This window comes from Hemitrygon akajei, chromosome 8 (genome assembly GCF_048418815.1).
Source record: "Hemitrygon akajei chromosome 8, sHemAka1.3, whole genome shotgun sequence".
Classification (NCBI taxonomy): Eukaryota; Metazoa; Chordata; class Chondrichthyes; order Myliobatiformes; family Dasyatidae; genus Hemitrygon; species Hemitrygon akajei.
Window position 1 is genome coordinate 5,406,499 of NC_133131.1, and position 19,501 is coordinate 5,425,999.

Genomic DNA, 19,501 nt, shown 5'->3' on the forward strand with positions numbered 1-19,501 from the left:
AACTCCTAACAGGCGGTGGTGGATTTGAGCCAGGGTTGCTGCTGTCTAGTAGCATTACACTAACTGCCATGTAACTATGAGGGCCCCTATTTGTTATGATCTGAAACCAAAATTGTTCAATTTTTTGTTCTTGTCTTTCCAAACTTCATGTAATATTTTGAGAGAGGTTAGTAAGGGTGATCATGGTGACTAACCTGTAACAATTTATTACTGTACAGTGACCTTCTCAAAGGATCTCATCCAAAAAGGCATGAAGTCAATATGACATAGCCAGTTTTTAAATTTTGAGCAACTGGTTGACTGAAATCATTTTTTTGTTGCCTACTTTATCTTGTGCTGTTATGGACACAATTCCAGAACTAAATAAGCCATCAGACTCTCACTTCCAGTGTTTCTGTAATATAAGTAGAGAATGAAGTAAAGAAGGAAAAATAGCTTTGCCTTCCAAACATGAAGATGGAACCTTGAGGTTCAATGACAGCTTCGTCCTCACTGCCATTCTCGAACCACCCGAAAAACCCTAATTCTATCTCAGACTATATTCTTGCTTTTGCATCAGAAGGCCTTGATTTCCTGCTGCATTCCAGAGTTGAGCACTTTATATTGATGTGTTGTATCAATGTGCTGTAATGATGTGACATTAAACCATAATGCTGTCTGTCCTCTCAGATCTTAATGCACTCTTTGCAGAAACAGAGGGTTGTCCTATAATCAATTGACTACAAATAAATAGTGCTCACGCTTAAAAGTCAACTATTAAAATATGGAAGTTGTTAGATCAGAAACAGAATCAGGTTTAATATCACCGGCATATGTTGTGAAATTTGTTAACTTTGCAGCAGCACTACAATGCAATACATGATAAATAAATATAGAGAACAAAAAGAAAACTGAGTTACATTAACAAACAAGAGAAAATCTGAAGATGCTGAAACTCCAAGCAACACACTCAAAAAGCTGGAGGAACTTAGGCCAGGCAGCATCGATGGGAAAGAGTTAAACAGTTGACGTTTCGGGCTGAGGCCTTTTATTAGGACTGGAGAAAAAAGATGAGAAGTCAGATTAAAAAGGTGGGGGAGGGGAGGAAGAAATACAAAGTGGTAGGTGATAGGTGAAACCGAGAGTAGGGTGGGGTGAAGTAAAGTGTTGAGAAGTCGATTGGTGAAAGAGATAAAGGGCTGGAGAAGGTGGGATCTGATAGGAGAGGACAGAAGGCCATGGAAGAAAGGGAAGGGGGTGGAGTACCAGAGGGATGTGACAGCCAGGTAAGGAGATAGTTGAGAAAAGGCCCAAAACATTGGCTGTTTACTCTTTTCCTTAGGTGGTGCTTGGCCTGCTGAGTTCCTCCAGCATTTTCTGTGTGTTGCTTGAGTTACATTAAGTTTATATATGTCTATTAAATAGGTAAGTTAATATAGGTAGTGCAAAAAACAGAAATAAAAAACAAGTGAGGTAAAGTCCATTTTGTAATCAGATGGCAGAGGGCAGAAGCGGTTCCTGAATCGTTGAGTTTGCACCTCTAGGCTTCTGGACCTCCTTCCCAATGGTAATGATGTGAAGAGGGCATGACTTGGGTGCTGGGGATCATTAATGATGGCTGCTGCCTCTCTAAGGCACCACTCCATGAAGAGGTCTTGGATAATACGGAGGCTAGTACCCATGATAGGGCTGACTGATTTAACAATTTTATGCTGCTTATTTTGATCCTATGTACTGCCTCTCTCTCCCCCCCCCCCCCCACCACACCAGACAGTGATGCAACCAGTTAGAAAGCTTTCCATAGTACATCTGTAGAAATCTGCGAGTGTCTTTGGTGACATACCAAATCTCCTCAAATTCCTAATGAAATATAGTTGCTGTCATGTCTTCTTTGTAAATGAATCAATATGTTAGGCCCAGGGTAGATCCTCAGCAATGCTGACACCCAGGAACTTGAAACTGCTCACCCTTTCCGCTTCTGATCCCTTGATGAGGACTGGTGTGTGTTCCCTCATCTTACCCTTTCTGAAGTCCACAATCAGCATCACATCATGTTGGATTGAAATTGGGTTGAACTCAAGATCATAACTCTTAAGAAATTTTTAAAAATTGTTTAAAGCTATATCTTAAGAGTGAACATTTTTTAATAATGTAACTGTTGGTGAAAGAAAAAAATACTCCTGCTTTCTTTATACAAGTAGACAGAAGGGCACTGGAAAGGAAAATTGCTCAGCTTTCATAAAAGGATAATAAAAGGGCTCACAGGCCAATATCCAAGTTTATAACTTGCTCCCAAATCCCAATCTGGAGAATCTGGGGATCCTCCACTGACCTTTCAAAGCTTCCTATTCTCATTGTAACCTATCAAATATTGAAAGGTTTAGATAGAGTGGATGTGGAGAAGATGTTTCCTATAGTCAGGGGAGTCTAGGACCAGAGGTCACAGCCTCAAAATAGAGAGTCGTTCATTTAGAACAGTGATGAGGAGGAATTTCTGCAGCTAGAGGGCGGGTAAATCTGTGGAATTCATTGCCACCCAGGTCATTGGGTATATTTAAAAGGTCAAAGTAAATTTATTATCAAAGTACATGTATGTCGACATATACAACCCTGAGATTCATTTTCTTGTGGGCATTCTCAGTAAATGCATTGTAGAATAATAACCATAATAGACTTAGTGAAAGACTGAACAATCTTAAGCCATCCAGCCAATGTGCAAAGGACAACAAACTGTGCAATTAAAAAAGGAAGAAATAATAATAATAAGTGAATATATTTAAAGTGGAGGTTGATAGGTCTTGATTAGTCAGGGCATCAAACGTTATGGGGCGAAGGAAAGAGAATGGGGTTGAGATGGATAATAAATTAGCCAGAATGAAATGGCAGAGCAAATGTTATGTTGAGGAACTACAGAACAGTTCTTTTGCTGACAGCACATTCTCAACAGCCCTGTTTTAGCAGGTTTCAGTTAACCATATATATTAACTTCTTTGTATAACAGTAGCAGAATTTTGGCAATAGTTTATTTGGTCATAGTAGCAGCCAAGAGTAGTTAAATTAACTCTGTGACTGGGGGCTGTTGGAGTTGATGCTAGCTGCATAGCAGTATTAGTTGTGGGAAACAGATTGATTAAATGTTAATTACTTCTACAATAATCTGTGTAAACTTCTATAGAGTTACTCCTGAGATGTCTGGCCATCTCTAACTCTACCTCATGTATAACTCGCACAACAGGCCCCCCTTGCCACACCTCATCCATGCTAACCATCAAGCATTTACCTGTTCTAATCCATTTATCAGGTCTTTGTGGCGATCCATGCTGTACCATAGGTGACCATGTCTTCAACTACTTCTCCCCTGAAGTCTTTAAAGTAGTGTTGAGGTAAAAGAGCAACTGTGAACATTGAATAATGCATCAGGCCTGAAGGCAGAACTTGCACCTTCTCACTGTGACTGTGTGGTTTGCCCTTTGGTTCTGCTTTCCTCCTGCAGTCCAAAGAGCCAGGAAGTAAATCAACTGCTGTAAATTATTCCTTGGTGTACATTAATTAGAATAAGTATCAAACAGGAGTTCACAAGCGTGTGTGAGAGAATAAATGGCAGCCTACTGAGAAGTAACAAAAGGGAGGGTGAGACCGATGGGATTATTTGATTGGCAGCTATTATGGACTTGGTGGGCCAAATGGTATATTTTGTGCCCCTGTGTAAACACAAGTGATTCTGCAGATGCTGGAAATCCAGAGTAACACACACACAATGCTGGAGGAAATGGAGGGACCTGAGGAAGGGTCTTGGCCTGAAACATCAATTATTTATTTCTCTCCACAGATGCTGCCTGACCTGCTGAGTTCCTCTAGCATTTTGTGTGTGTTACTCTGTGTCCTTGTGTATTAGGTAAGAATTGCCTCCCCCTGCTTATCATTTCCTTCATTTTTATTTCTATTGTTCTCTTTAAGATGTTTTTAAAAAGTTACCTTATAGGCTATATTTTGGTCATCTGGTAGTTGAGGGAAAGGAACTGTTCTTGAATTTGATGGTGCGAGTCTAAGGCTCTTGTACCTTCTAGCTGACGGCAGCAGTGAGAAAAGAGCATGGCCTGGGCGATAGGGATCTTTGATGATGGATGCTGCTTTCCCGTAACAGCATTTCATGTTGATGTGCTCAATGGTAGGGAGGGCTGTACATTAAGATGTAGTGGGCCGAATCCACTACTTATTGCAGGATTTTCCATTCAAAGGCATTGGTGTTTCCATACCAGGCCATGATGCAGCCAGTCAATACACTCTCCACTATATACATCTTTCGAAGTTTGTCAAAGTTTTAGCTGTCATGCCGAATCTCCGCAGACTCCTAAGGAAGTAGAGGTGCTGCTGTGCTTTCTTTACAATTGCACTTATGTGCTGGATCTAAGACAGATCCTCTGAAATAGTAATGCCTAGGAATTTAAAGTTGATAATCCTCCCACCTCTTGAACTTCCAATGAGAACTGGCTCATGGACCTCTAGTTTCCCTTTCCTGCAGTCTATAATCAGTTCCTTTGTGTTGCTGCCATTGAGTAAGACATCACTCAGCCAAATTTTCAATTTTCCTCCTGTATGCTGATTCGTCACCACCTTTGATTTGACCCACAACAGTCATTGGCAAAATTGAATATGGTATTGGAGCTGCACCTGGCCACACAGTCATCGGTGTAAAGCAAGTGAAGCAGAGTATAAATCACAATATAAATACTCTTGTTACTTCAGTATAACTGGATATGTAAAGTTAGATGGCCACAAAATTCATCTTTGTCAGCGGTTCCATCTGGCAGCATTTAGTGAATGGATGTAAAATTTCAAGAATCACATGGTGCCGAGATTCTTGGCATGTAACAACTTGGAGAGCTGATGCTTACAATTGATTGGTTCCTTGTCCACCAGAATACTGGTCCAGTTGAGCCCTCCATCACATCTGAGCTTACTATCTATTGAATCTGAGTAAGCAGCATTGAGAGCGTGAAACATAAACATCTGGTTACCTAGTTTATCTATATATAAGGGAAGTTTAGGGTGGAGATACGTCTCTACCTAAGGAAGTGTAAGGTGCTCCTTCCCTCTGTTAGCCTCTAGGCCACCCTTGGGCAAGGTGTATCGGCTGCTTAGCACCCCAATCAAGGTCACATGTATCCATTGGAAAAGGTGGTGGATGGTTGTATGAGCAGCCGGTGCATATCACAAGTCCTCATTATGCGACCGTTGACACCAGGCAGACAATCTCTGAAGAGTATTGATAATGGCTGGGGTCACTCATCTTGCAAAGACACTGCCTGGAAGAAGGCAATGGCAAACCACTTCTGTAGAAAAATCTGTCAAGAACAATCATGGTTATAGAAGGACCATGATCGCCTACATCATATGACATGGCACATAACGAATGAATGAAGGGAAGTTTGTTTGGTCCTTTCTACTGCAGTATTCTCTGCTGTGTCATCATACTTTGGACTAGATTAATGTTCCTTTTTTGCAAAGTAGAGGTTTATTTTACTTGTGGCGACAATTATTACAAGCAAAAAGCACATTCTCATTTGGTCTTGTGAGTTACTTTTCACCTCTCCAGATGTAAATAGACATTATATTGAGAACCCCCTAAATAAGCAATAAATGCTGTTAATCTAATATTGGTTTGTGGGAATTATGCTTATCCTTCATATGAAAATTGTGCCACAAGACCATCAAAAAGTGAACTTATGGAATTCACCTCTTTTCAACACTATTCATCACCAATCACTACAATTTAGCAAACACAATGACACGTTGAACTACTTTGCACTGAGATGGACTTTTTTGTTCTAATTGTGTTCTTTCTTTGTCAAATATGTGTTTATGTTTAATTTATGTTTTTTTCTTATGAATGCTGTTTATCTGATACTCTGCTTGTGATGCTGCTGCAAGTAAGTTTTTCATTGCACCTGTGTACTTGTGCACCTGATAATAAACTTGGCTTTAATTTTAAGGTACTCAACACTTTTCTGCAGTACAGCTTAGATTTGTATGGTTGTAGTACTTGAATCTAGCCTTGACATGCAATAATCCAGTGGAAGTTTGGATTGTTGCATTTGTTTGAGAATCGAATATTGCTTCTGAATGTGATTTTTTTAAAAAAAAATTATTCTTCTACATTATAGATTCTACTTGGCTTTGCCAGCAAGGCCTACATATTCCTAGTTGACTCTGAATTAAAAGGATAGTTGAGAATCAACATATTGCTTCCCTGAACTCACATATTGGTTTGATGAGATAAGGATGGCAGACTTCCTGAAGTACCTAGATGGGTTTAGCAGTTTATAACTATTACTGATATTCAGTTTTTAGACCCAATTTAGTCAGTTATTTAAATTTAAACTCTTCAGCTGCCATGTTGAGGTTTGAACTTTTGTCTCTAGATCAATAGGTCAGGCTTTGGGCTATTCATCTAGTAACTTAACCATTTTGTTATTGTATCCAATAATCTTATTTGTTAAATAAAGCCAGTGTTGCTTATCTAGTTAGCTGGGTTCAGTGGATAGACTCTGATGTAAGTCAGTCACAGGGTCATGGAACACTACAAAACAGAAACAAGCCCTTCGACACATCTAGTCTGTGCTGAACCATTAATCTGGCTAGTTCCATTCACTTACATCCGGATCACAGCACTCCATATCCCTCTCATCCATGTACCTGTCCAAATTTCTCTTAAATGTTGAAATCAACCCTGCATCCACTAACAGCTCGTTCTACACTTTCACCACCCTCTGAATGAAGAATATCCCCCTCGTGTTGTTAAACATTCCACCTTTCACCCTTAACCCATGACCTCTAGTTGTAGTCTCACCCAAACAGTGGAAGAAGCCTGCTTACATTTACGCTGTTTATACCCCTCATAATTTTGTATACCTCTCTCAAATCTCCCCTTAACCTTCTATGTTCTAAGGAATAAAGTCCTAACATATTCAACCTTTCTCAATAATCTAGGTTCTTTAGTCCTGGCAATATCCTTGTTCAATCTCATTTACATCTTTCCTGTAGGTAGGTAAGCAAAACTGCACACAATACTCCAAATTTGGCCTCCCTAATGTCTTATACAATTTCAACATAACATCCCAACTCCTGTACTCAATGCATTGATTTCAAAAATCAAATCAAATCAAATTATATCAAGTTTAATTATCATTCAAACCGTGATATAGATACAGCTGAACAAGACAGTGTTTCTTTGGGGTCAAGGTGTAAGACATTGAAAATATGCAAAATAGCGAGCAAAGAAGCATATTCACTTGAAAAAAAACCCATATATATTTAGTCCAAGACCCTGAACGACAATGTCTGGCAATCAATGGTACAGTCTCCCGGTAGTGTGGAGACACGTGTCATTCCACTGCTTGAACACGGGAGGGCAGCACCAGCAGGAGAGGCCAGCCCCTAGTCAAGCACAGACACCGTGCTGTAGTCAGTGCTTCCAAGTCTCTCACCTGGTCTGCAGAAGTAGGCAAGCCTGAGACTTGAGACGTAGTCCTTGCTACAACCGAGGCTACACAACTCCCATGTTGTCTATCCCTCCACCAGACAAAGGTAACCGGCATGTGACAACTTTCATTAACACTGTCCAACAGAGTCTTGTGATCGCAAGTGAAATGTCTTGAGACAATCTCCTACGGTAATACCGCACCAACTTCAATACTTCCGAGTAGTGGGCAGCAACACAGTCTGTAGCCAGGTCAGCTCCTCTGAACCCAAACCAGTTCCTACGACATCCTGGCAGACTCCTCTGATATCCTGACCAGCTCCTTTCTCAATATCCTGACTGGCTCCTTCTCCAACATCACGGCCGGCTCCTTCAACACCTCGGCTGGCCCCTCGCTGGCATCAGCAGTACCCTATTCCGATCATCGAGGAGCTCACTGATGGAGTAGTTGTGAAGCACCTGAAGTTCTTGGAGTAGAAATGTTTTGTGTTCATAAAAAGCTAATTTTACAAAGAATAAAGCACCCGAGAGGTCGCTACATTCACGCATGCTGCCATCTAACCAGAAGATTTATGAAGCCCAATGTGCCAAAAACTTTCTTTCATCTATCTGTGATGCCACTTCACTGAGTCAGAGGGTCATAAGTTGAAAAGTGCATACCAGATCTTGGATGTGAAGTCTTTTATTTTAATTTAGAGACACAGTGTAGAACAGACTCTTCCAGCCCTTTGAGCTGTACTGCCCAGCAATGCAGTGGTTTAACTCTAACCTAATCAATGGGCAATTTACAATGACCAATTAACTTACTAAATGGTATATGTTTAGAACGTGGGAGGAAACCCATGTGCACATTGAAAGGACGTAAAAGCTCTTCACAAAGGACGCCAGAATTGAACTCCGAACTCCCATGCCCTGACCTTAGTAACGTTGCACTAACCTCTACACCACCATGGCATCTTGATGGTTCTCCGAAAGGCAGGTCTAGGGGGATACAACACTGTCGGGGATGCTGTTTTGCAGATGATCATTTCAGTCTCAGGTACCTCTTTCTTCTTCTGAAAGGCTTCAGAAAATCTGTTACACTAACAGAAGCGTATCACCTCATTATTTGGTCTGACAGGCCTCTCCCAATCAATTCAACCAAAACAAAATGGAGTCAATGGTTAAAAACTAATGAACAGTGAGGGATCTTGCTGTATGCCATTTCATGATGTCAAAGACTTTGAGAAGTTTTAGAAAGCCGTGAAAGTGCTGTTACAATGCAGCTCTTTATTTCCTGATAAATGAGGCTTTGACATGCGTGTCTATAAACATCCAGTGATATAAAGGCCGGATGATGCTGTCATCTGTCGTTCGTTTATAGACTTGGCTCAAGTGATGTGGATGTGCCAAAAAGATTGTGGAGTCATTCCAAATCCCTATTTGTACCACCAGTCTTTAAAGCTAAGTGCAGAAAAATATAGTCCATCAGTGAGTACTTATCACCACATAAAGGAATTTTCAGGGTGCCTACTTGATTTTCAGTTTTATGAACTTAGATATGTTTACGGTATAACAGATACACACAAGAGAGCAAGTGCTGCTACACAGGCAACAAAGGTACCTGTTGTATGCTTTAACCTCTTCTGTGATACTAATATTGAAATCCTAGTAAAGAGATGAGTGTTTTGAAACGTGTCCTTGTTTACTAATCCATTCATGATCTTGTCCATCTGTAAATTATCCAAGCACTCTATGTTTTGCTGTAGTTACAGTTGTTCTTTGAAGCTGTGAGCACCAGACGAATTGTGACATAGAACAGTAGAGCACAGGAGCAGGCCCTTCGGCTCTCAATGTTGTGCTGAACCAATTAAATAAATAATCAAATAGCTAAATAATCTTTTCTGCCTACACAAAGTCCATGTCCTTCCATTTTCCTCACATTCATGTGCCTATCTCAAGGTGTCTTAGAAGTCCCAAATGTTTCTGCCTGTACCACCACCCAAAGGCACCCCTCCACTCTCTGTGTAATAAAACTTGCCCCTCACAATTGCTCGATAACATTTTGAATTATGTGAGAAGTTAATTGAGCAATTGAGGTGTCCTGAGTATTGCAAATTCAGATTTATTTATCACATGTACATCAAAATATACAGTGAAATGTGTCGCTTGCGTTAACAACCAGCACACCTAAGGATGTGCTGGGGGTAGCCTGCAAGCGTTGCCACCCATTCCGGCACCATCATATAGTGCCAAATTGCATAACATAGCATGAGTTTGCAGACATTTCTGTAAAATAAAGAGTGCTGTGGTGATACATAGTCAATTTTCATCATGGACAGAAATGTGGGAGAGCAGAACCTCAAGAGAAAAGAGTTTTATTATCTGTAAGTAATTTTGCTTTCTTCACCTCCTTTCTTGAGGTCGATGAATTACTGAGCATGGATCTGTTGATGCTGTTACTTCTAACTTGCTCAGTTTGCATTATTCATTTATAAGCAAGACTATCATCAGCAGGAGGCAGTAAGAGTGCTGCTAGACACCCAGGGCTCACCCTGCCCTTGGCTGACTTTATGACCTATACCTTACAACCTGTATCCTTCCAGCAACAGCCATTGGATTGCATTTAAAAATGTAACAGTTGCCTTCCTAACTAAGGGTCACTTAACCATAACAGAGTGACTAATACCACTTTAACTGACTGAGGCACTGATCCTTCTAATCTGGGCAACACCCTGGGAAGATGGGCTAAGCCACTGGGAAGATGACGTGCTTTTTTATTTTAAAATAAAGGTAAAAAGGAAATAGAATATTAAAAAAGTTTATGAAGTTAGTGATCCTTTTAGTTAGAAAATTTGATTAAGTTAAAAATTCCTAATTATGAATGTCTCCTACTTTGGGGCTCTGTGACTTTAAAGATTCTTGCTCATTTTCTCAAATGAGTAACATCAAAGTGGTGATTAAAGTGAGTGAAATCTTTTATTTGGCCAAGTACATAGTATTTAATAACTACCATAAATCAAAACTGCACAACTTCCTCTCTCACTTACCTCAGCCTTTTTACAGAGTCCCTGGTGATTTTCAGCCATTTAATTAAACTCAGTGACAGAGCATTAAAAGAGTGCACCAGTGCTTGGCTGCCATGTTGCTATGGTGTCCATCGGAGAAAATAACAATAACAATGATAAAGAAATGTCAACCCATCTTTGAAATGTATTCCAAGAAGTGGGTTCTTATTTAGACTCTTTTTGGAAATAAATTAGGAAAACAGTGAAGGAATGAAGAAAAAAGGCTAAGCTAAGAAGGAATAGAAAGAAAAACCTTTTTTAGTGTGCAGTAAACTTTAGAGAGGGGGAGGAAAACATGCTTAATGTAAGAAGGGAGACTGTGGAACAGGACATCAGGATAGATGTGCTCTTTTTAACATAATTCTATAGATTTTTCCCCCTAGGTAAACTTCAGTTTAATGCCTCAGCAGAAAGCCTCCAGCAGTGCTGTATTCCCTCAAAAATTACAACCTTGATTTAGAAGCAAAAATGTATCTAACATAGCCAAGGTAATACAAAACTAATAAGCATTTTTAAATACAAAAGCTACACAGCACATTTCTTATGAAAGTGACAGATTATAATGTGACATTTATTTGAAAGTTGAGATTGGCCAAATGGACTACAATGGTCTTGATCTGCCTTTTTCATTTTTATTTTCAAAAACCTTTTACATTTATTTCAATCTTATCAATTAATTCTTGAGCAATTTTAAATGGGAGAACAGCACTTCCGTGTTTTGTTAAATTTAAATACAAATCCCCCGCAAAAGGATTGGCTTTTTCTCTTTCAGTAAACCGAGTTATCATCCTCCTTTGCACAGAAAGAGGGAAGGCACTAGTTATTTTATTTTTTATTATTTATAGAGCCAGCATAGTAACAGGCCCTCCCAGTCCGAAGAGTTTGCGCTGCACAATTACACCCATATGACCAAATAACCTGCTAGCCTGTACACCTGTGGAATGTGGGAGGAAACCCACACAGTAACGGGGAGAAGGTACAAACTCCTTACAGACAGCAGCGGAATTGTACCCGGATTGCTGGCATTGTAATAACATTTACACTAACTGCTACATTACCGTGCCACCCCACTCATGATTTTGGTAGAAGTTTAGATATGTTGCTTATTTCAGTTATCAGTTTCTTTTGAAGTTTTAAAAACTGGGTAGCTCTTACCATTTTTAAACTTATGATATAGTTTTTGTATTGATCAGCGAGGAACTGTAACATTATCATATCTACCGATAGCTAGGTTTGGGTGCGCTGCGGCAGATAAAATCTCCTTTCAATATGAAATATACACTTATAGCATTATTCAGCACCACTGAAGTGTCTGGAAAGATGGTATCATTGATTCTTCTTTCTTTCTGCTTAATATTATGTATTTATTTGTTTGGCGTTACAGTATGCAACAGGCCCTTCTGACCCAACAAGCTGCACCACCCAGCAACCCACCAGTGTAACCCTAATCTAATCGCAGGACAATTTACAATGACCAATTAACCTACTAACTGGTAGGTCTTTGGACTGTGGGAGGAAACTGAAGCACCCGGAGGAATCCCATGAGGGTCACGGGGAGAATAGCGTGGAATTGAACTCCAAACACCGGACCACCTCAAGCTGCAATAGCATTGAGCTAGCTGCAACACTACCTTTATGCAAACATCTCATTGTCTGCTACAACTACTGTGCTGTAATGTTCCATAACTTAAATGCAGCCTGGACAGTAAGTTAGACAAATGATGTGGCAATTTGCTTTCAGTGGTATTAGTTGGCGAGGACACCAGGAGAAGAGTCTTTTCTAAATAAAATCTGGGAGTGTTTACATCTGCCTGGGATCTGTTTAATATCGCATTTCAGAAGATCTCACCTCCAACAATTCAGCTCACCTACTGCCTTAGTACTGCACAGTGAAGTGAAACATGTTAAATCACACTGCTTATACTCTGCTGTGCAAAATGACATATATTGTATTTTGTCAAGTATATAATGGTCAGTTGATACTTGATATTATGACAAAATAAACTGAATTATTGGAAGGAAAATAATTTTCTTTACAACTACATCTCTAATCTCCATCTCTTGAGGAGGCGCCAGTCGATGTTGTGCTGTGTATTGAAGGATAGTAATAGAAACCATGTTCAAGTAAATACATCAACGTTGACAGAAAGTCTGTGCTGGAAATAGTTCTCAGATTGTGCAATTCTGAACACATTAGGAATTTCATGCTGTGCAGCTGTTTGTGAAAATTTGAGAATTTACTGTGGTAGAATAAAGCAAACATTACTGATGCTGTGTATATAACATGCACACACAGATAATGTAAACTTGTGCATATACTGTCAAATAGAATGGTTTCCCGACAGTACATTTTTGTTTAGCGCCTCAATGTCTATTGTTTTATTTATTTATGCAGTCTTATGTAAATTAATTTTCAAGCTGAAAGCCCACAGTTCCATTTTTAATGTGCGTGAGATGCCATTTTTTGTGTCTGGAAATAAAACACAATTTAGTTTTACTGGATAGAAAATAGATCAGTTTGTTATTGGTAGTACCACCATGAAGATTAGTTTAAAATAGGGTCATTAACTAGGTTGAAGTTTGGGTAGCTCATTAATATTGTCTGGACTTGCAGATATGATACTGGTGTTAATCGTATTCTTTTTACTTAGAACAGGGGTTCCCAACCTTTTTAATGCCATGGACCCCTACCATAAACCAAGGGGTATGTGGACCCCAGGTTGGGAACCCTTTGACTTGGAATATAGATATAAAATTATTCTTTCATGACCCCAGGATATCCCAAAACATTTTGCAACTAACTGAACACCTTTTAAAATGCTGCCATTGTTATCAAAGTAATGGAATTAGAACATAGAACAGTACAGGCCCACAATATTGTGCCAACATTGTATCCGATTCCAAGATCAATCTCCTCTTTCCCTGCCACATAGCACCTCCATTTTTCTTTCATCCATGTGCTCATCTAAGAGTTTATTAAACGGTCGCCTTTACCGTTGGCACCGGTCGTGCACCACCAGATTTATGCACTGCACGTTGCTCTAAACCCAAGTGACCAGATAGTAAATTTCAGTACTGTTCATTATTTAAACCTTATTCTCTTTCCTTCCTAATGCAGGTGCTTGTCAGTGAGGATGCCGAAGGTAAAGGCATAGTGGCTCATTTCCTGGCTCATGATAATAAACCCATTTCCTGCATGGCTTTCAACCCCAGTGGTAAGTGCAACTAGTTTGTCTTCATGGTTTTCAAATATTAACTCTCTAAAGACCACAATCCATTTATAATTGAACCTTCAAAAATGTACCTATTGTAATGGAAATGACCAAGGTTAAGTGTATTGATTGAGCATTTATTTCCGAATTATTTTAATGATTTGTTAAGACTAAGTTAGAGCGGTGGCAGCTATTATTTCTGCCATATCCAAGTTATATATCTGTGGAGTTCATTGCCACAGATGGCTGTGGATGCCAAGTCATTGGATATATTTAAAGTGGAGGTTGATAGGTTCTTTATTAGTAATGGTGTCAAAGGTTACAGGTAGAAGGCAGGAGAATGGGGTTGAAAGGGATAATAAATCTGCCAATATTGAATGATGAAGCACTCGATGGGCTGAATGGCCTAATTCTGCACCTGTGTCTTATGGTCTTTTGATTGTTTGATGAAAAGAATATTTAACTAGCAGACCTTAAATAACCCTTGATTGTTCATGGAAGGTGATTCAAGTGTTGAGAAATTTCAAACAGAAAAAAATTTCTGATATTGGTTCCAAATTTCTCTGCATTCAAATCATACATAGTTTGCAGTTTATTTATAGATTATTCAATCCAAATGGTTAATGCTAGGCACAAACTTCTTGAATTCTATGTTTAGTTGCAAACACTTTATATAACATATTAGGTCTCTTGAAAGATATCACTGCTATTTGCCTCAAAGTCCAGACCTGCCATTAACTAGTGCAACCTTTATTATTCAGATCTTCTCAGTTCTTAGCCTTTCAAGCTGTAAGTGTTGTGTTTCTCTGATCATTTATCATAACTAGATCCACTGAATGAGAGGGCCAGCCTTATTTGCTTCTTTGCACAAATTCCAGGTGTTGAATGACTTGTTTGTGGCTTGGTGATAAATCTGTGCACGTGACACAGTTTGACCAGATCAGTTTAGGTACTGCTATATCAAATTGCAGAATTACTTTAGCAAAGTGCTAATTACTTCTTATTTTTGATTGCAAAATTCTACATAGCTAGGTTTAATTCATCACAGCAGGTTCAACACACAACATGCAGGAAGAACTAAGCAGGTCAGCCAGCATCTATGGAAAGGAATGTTGGCCCAACGTCTTGGACTGAAATGTCGACCCTTTATTCTTTTCCACAGACACTGCCTGACCTGTGGTGTTCCTCCAGCATTTTATGTGTCTTAATTCTGGATTTCCAGTATCTGCAGAATCCCTTGTGTTTATAGTTCAATGTGGTTCAACGAGTAAACATGTAACCACCCAGTGTGTTTTATTGTTCTGTTTCTTACATATCTGTGACTATTTTACCATGTTTACTAAAGCTATGATCACAACCACTTGAAGAGGGTTAAGTAGAGTAATACGGTATGGATACAGGTCCAACTTGTCCATGGTGATCAAGATGCATATATAAGCTAGTCCCATTTGCCTGTGTTGGACCTGTTCGCCTTTAAACCTTTGCGATCCATTTGCCTGTCCATATATCTTTTAAACATTGTTACTGTACCTGCCTTTAGCCATTTCCTCACGCAACTTATTCTATATATGCACCACCTCTGCATGCAGAACTGACTTCTTAGATTCCTTTAAATATTTCCCCTTTCACCTTAAACCTATGCCCTTTAGTTTTTGATTCCTTTCCCTGTGTGCATTCTACCTATATTCCTAATGATCGTATGCAACTTTATAAGGTCACCCCCCACCCATTCTTCTATGTTACGTAGATCAAAGTCCAAGCCTGCCCAACTCTCCCTATATCTTAGGTTCTTGAGTCTTGGGAACATGCTCGTATATCTCCTTTGCATTCTTTACAGGTTAATGCATACTTCCCTGCAGTAGAATAACCAAAATTATATACAGTAGTTTAGGTGTAGTCTCACCAGATCTTGTACGACAGCAACATAGCATACCAACTCCCACTCCCAGTGCTCTGACTGATGAAGCCAATGAACCAAACACCTGCTTCCCCATCCTGCCTACATTGACACCACTTTCAGCAAACCATTTAATTGCACTCCTGGGTCCTTATGTTGTACAACATTCCCCAGGATACAACTGCTCATTCTGAATACTGAAATCTACCCTGTACATGCAGTAAAGTTGCGTATTAAAGTTAATAAAAAGATATATTAAAAAAAGTTGCGTAAAGACACTTGGATCAATCGTTCCATTTCTATCCAGTCAATGGGCTGACTAATAGACCACTTATACAGTAAACAGTAGGGCACCAAGGAGTGCAGTAGAACAAAGAGATACAGATCTGTCATTCCTTGAAAGTTGCATCACAGGTAGATTGGGTCATAAAGAGAGCTTTTGGCACATTGAACTTCATAAATCAGAGTGTTGAGTAGAGGAGTTGGAATGTTATGTTGAAGTTGTATGAAACGTTGGGGTATTGTGTGCAGTTCTGACCACCTACTTACAGAAAATATATCAATAAGATTGAACGAGGGCAGAAAAAATATACAAGCAACATATGAGGACATGAGTTATTGGGAAACATTGAATAGGTTAGGACTTTATTCCCTGGAGTGTAGGAGAATGAGGGGAGATTTGATAGAGGTATACAAAATTGTGAAGGGGTATAGATAGGGTAAATGCAAGCAGGCTTTTTCCACTGGGGTTGTGTGAGTCTAGAATAAGAGGTCATGGGTTAAGGGTGACCTGAGGGTGAACTCTGAGGATAGTGAGAGTGTGGAAAGAGCTGTGAGCAGAAGTGGTGGATGTGGGTTTGATTGCAACATTTAGAGAAGTTTGGATAAGTACATGAATGGGAGAGGTTTGGAGGGCAGTGGTCCGGGTGCTGGTTGATAGGACTAGGCAGAATAACAGTTTGGCACAGACTAAATGGGCTGAAGGGCCTGTTTCTGTGTTACAGTGCTCTACGACTTTATGATTCCTTCCAACCTCTAGCTACAAGAAGCCAAAAAACACATGGGGTAATAGGCTGAAACTAATATATGAAAATCACTGGCAAATTTCTGTCAAACTGCCCAGGGCTTCCAAGCAACTCTGAAGAGACTGAGGTTATTCAAGGCTCTTCACCGACCAAATAAAATTTAAGAGGTTTGGGCGTTCAAGCGGTAGTGAGATTTACGTATTTTTAAATCGTGGTACAAATTATGTTGCTTAAAGAGTGGAAAAAAGAAGGAGTAACTTGCTCTGACATAAAATTAAAAGCTTGGCTTGCAGTGTGCTACATTGCTGTAATACAACTGAGAGGTTGCTGATGGTATTAAAAGCCATGAAAGCAAAGCTTGAATAGTAGATGTAAACCATCGGTAATGTGAGACTGTGTTATGGAGTCTACCCCCTCCAGCTCTGCTGCCATTAAATAACAGACCATCAAATTGTAACATCCTTGCTTGTGAATAGGAATATTACTGTTCAGGCACTTTGAAGCTGACAGCTTTCAAACAGAAAATAGTGACATTGCAATAATTGCACTGAAGAATGTCGGAAGACCCAAGGCAGTTTGTGTCAGTTCACAAGAATGATGATTAAAGAAGAAATTTATTGTTTCGAAATTGTTTCATTCATTGCATGTACCTCTTAACAAATTACAAGATTGAACAAAAATATACTTGAGGCTCTAAAACACTTAAACCTCTCACATGCCTTACCCCAAATTTGGTCAAACACTGCCTGGTGGATATGTCAATTTCTGAATAAATGTTCTCAGCTATCTAAAATATATCTTAACTTTGCACATACAAAATGCTGGAGGAACTCAGCAGGTCAGGCAGCCTGGAAATGAATAAACAGTTGGCGTTTCAGGCCAAGGCCCTTCATCAGGTCATCAATTTCCAGCATCTGCAGAACTTCTGGTGTTCTTATCTTTGCAGTTCTGTAATATTCCTGTTGAATTAAAATGCAACCTTTCACTTCAGCTGTATGTAATAAGGATCGTCTATTTCAACTTTAGCTTCAGTTTGCTGCTCATTATTTTTCTCCTCTTGGCTCAGTGTTATGGTTTCTATAAACTTGCCTAATATACACTCAATAGCCACTTTATTAGGTACACCTGTGCAGATGCTCATGAATGCAAATATCTAATCAACCAAACAATCATGTGGCAGCAACTCAATGCATAAAGCATGCAGACGTGGTCAGGAGTTTCATTTGTTGTTCAGACCAGCATCGGGACGGGGAAGCCATTTTAACTGCGGAATGATCGTTGGTGCCAGACGGGGTGGTTTGAGTATCTCAGAAACTACTGATCTCCTGGGATTTTCACGCAGAACTGTCTGTAGAGTTTACAGAGAATTATGTGAAAAACTGAAAAAACATCCAGTTAAAGGGAAGTTCTTTGGACAAAAAATGGCTTGTTAATGAGAGAGGTCAGGAGAATGGCCAGACTGGTTCAAGTTGACAGGAAGGCAAGGGTAACTCAAATAACCATGGGTTACAACAGTGATGTACTGAAGACCATCTCTGAATGCACAACCTGTCAAACCTTGGAAATGGACGGGCTTCAGCAGCAGAAGACCATGAACACAGGAGATACTGAATACTATGTCCTATTGGAAATCTGAAGCAAAATGATAGAAATTCTCAGCACATGAGGTAGCATCTATGAAGAGAGAAATAACGTTTTGGGTTAATGTTGAATAATTATCTAGATTTATTGCCATTTTCTTTAATCAGAATAGCTTTACTTTATCATTTTAGAACTGGGGTCTCCAAGTTTTTCTTTTGCAAACCATGTTCAGTGACTCTGTTCACTGTAGTCATGACTTCTGAGGATTAAAGCTAATAGCCAAATTCCTGAGATCCATTCTCACCAAAGTGATTTTTGCATCATTTGGGAGCAGTTGACCTGTTTAGATTTTGAGAATCCACAGAAGTGCTATCCAGAAGTCTACGTCCACTGGAGGCTGGAGAGTAGAGGCCTGTCCTGGGATTGAGGGACTGTGGGTGGGAGGAAGCAAAGGGGCTGATTTTTGCTTTTGTTGTTTTGTTAACTTATTGTGTTTTGTATTGTTCTGTCAAGCATTGTGGGCATGCTATATTGGCGCTGGAATGTGTGGCAGCACTTGTTGGTTACTCCCAGCACATCCCTAGGTTGTGTTGGTTGTGAACACAAACAGCATATTTTGATGTATATGGGAAAATAAACTTAAACCTTGAATCCAGCATTGAGATACAGTATATACCATTATCACTGGCTGCAGATGGAATTTATACACATTTTACTTCTTATCCATAATTTAACCTCTAACTTCATTTTTTAAAAATGATTTCTTATTCTTTATCATTGCTGAATGTTGTTTTTTGTTGAATGCCGCACCAACACACCATAGAAAGTTCCTAATACATGCAAGTGTATATGGTGAATAACGTTAGAAACTGAATCTCAGGGTTCATATGGTGACATACATGTGCTTTGATATAAACTTACTTTGAACCTTGAACTTTGAAGTGCTAAACAGACAATGAGCCCATGTACACTACCTCAGTGCATAATGCTTTTTTGCTCTTTTTGCACTACCGGTACTTATTTAATTTTAAATATATATTTGCTATTATTTATAGTTTTTATTATTATGCATTGCAAATATACTGCTGTCACAAAACAACAAATTTCGCATCATATGCCAGTGATATTAAACCTGATTCTGATGTTTGATAAAGTTGATCCTTGATGTTGTAAGGTGGAAATATTGAGGTGGAAGAATACTGAAAATAGAATGAAGACTTGTTATGTTAATTTTCAGGTGTTAATACTTGGGAATTGGTAACCACAGCATTCATATATCA

At 39.4% G+C, this 19,501-nt stretch overlaps 1 protein-coding gene across 5 annotated transcripts in view; it reads left to right on the forward strand.

Annotated features, from left to right (window-relative positions):
• Positions 1-19,501, forward strand: part of bcas3 (BCAS3 microtubule associated cell migration factor) — a 928,098-nt gene that overhangs the window by 193,488 nt on the left and 715,109 nt on the right. For all 5 annotated transcript variants that reach the window (XM_073053122.1, XM_073053127.1, XM_073053125.1 and 2 more), the window contains exon 13: positions 13,625-13,721. In XM_073053122.1, the coding sequence (XP_072909223.1) occupies positions 13,625-13,721 (97 nt within the window). The remainder of the gene's footprint in view (positions 1-13,624; positions 13,722-19,501) is intronic.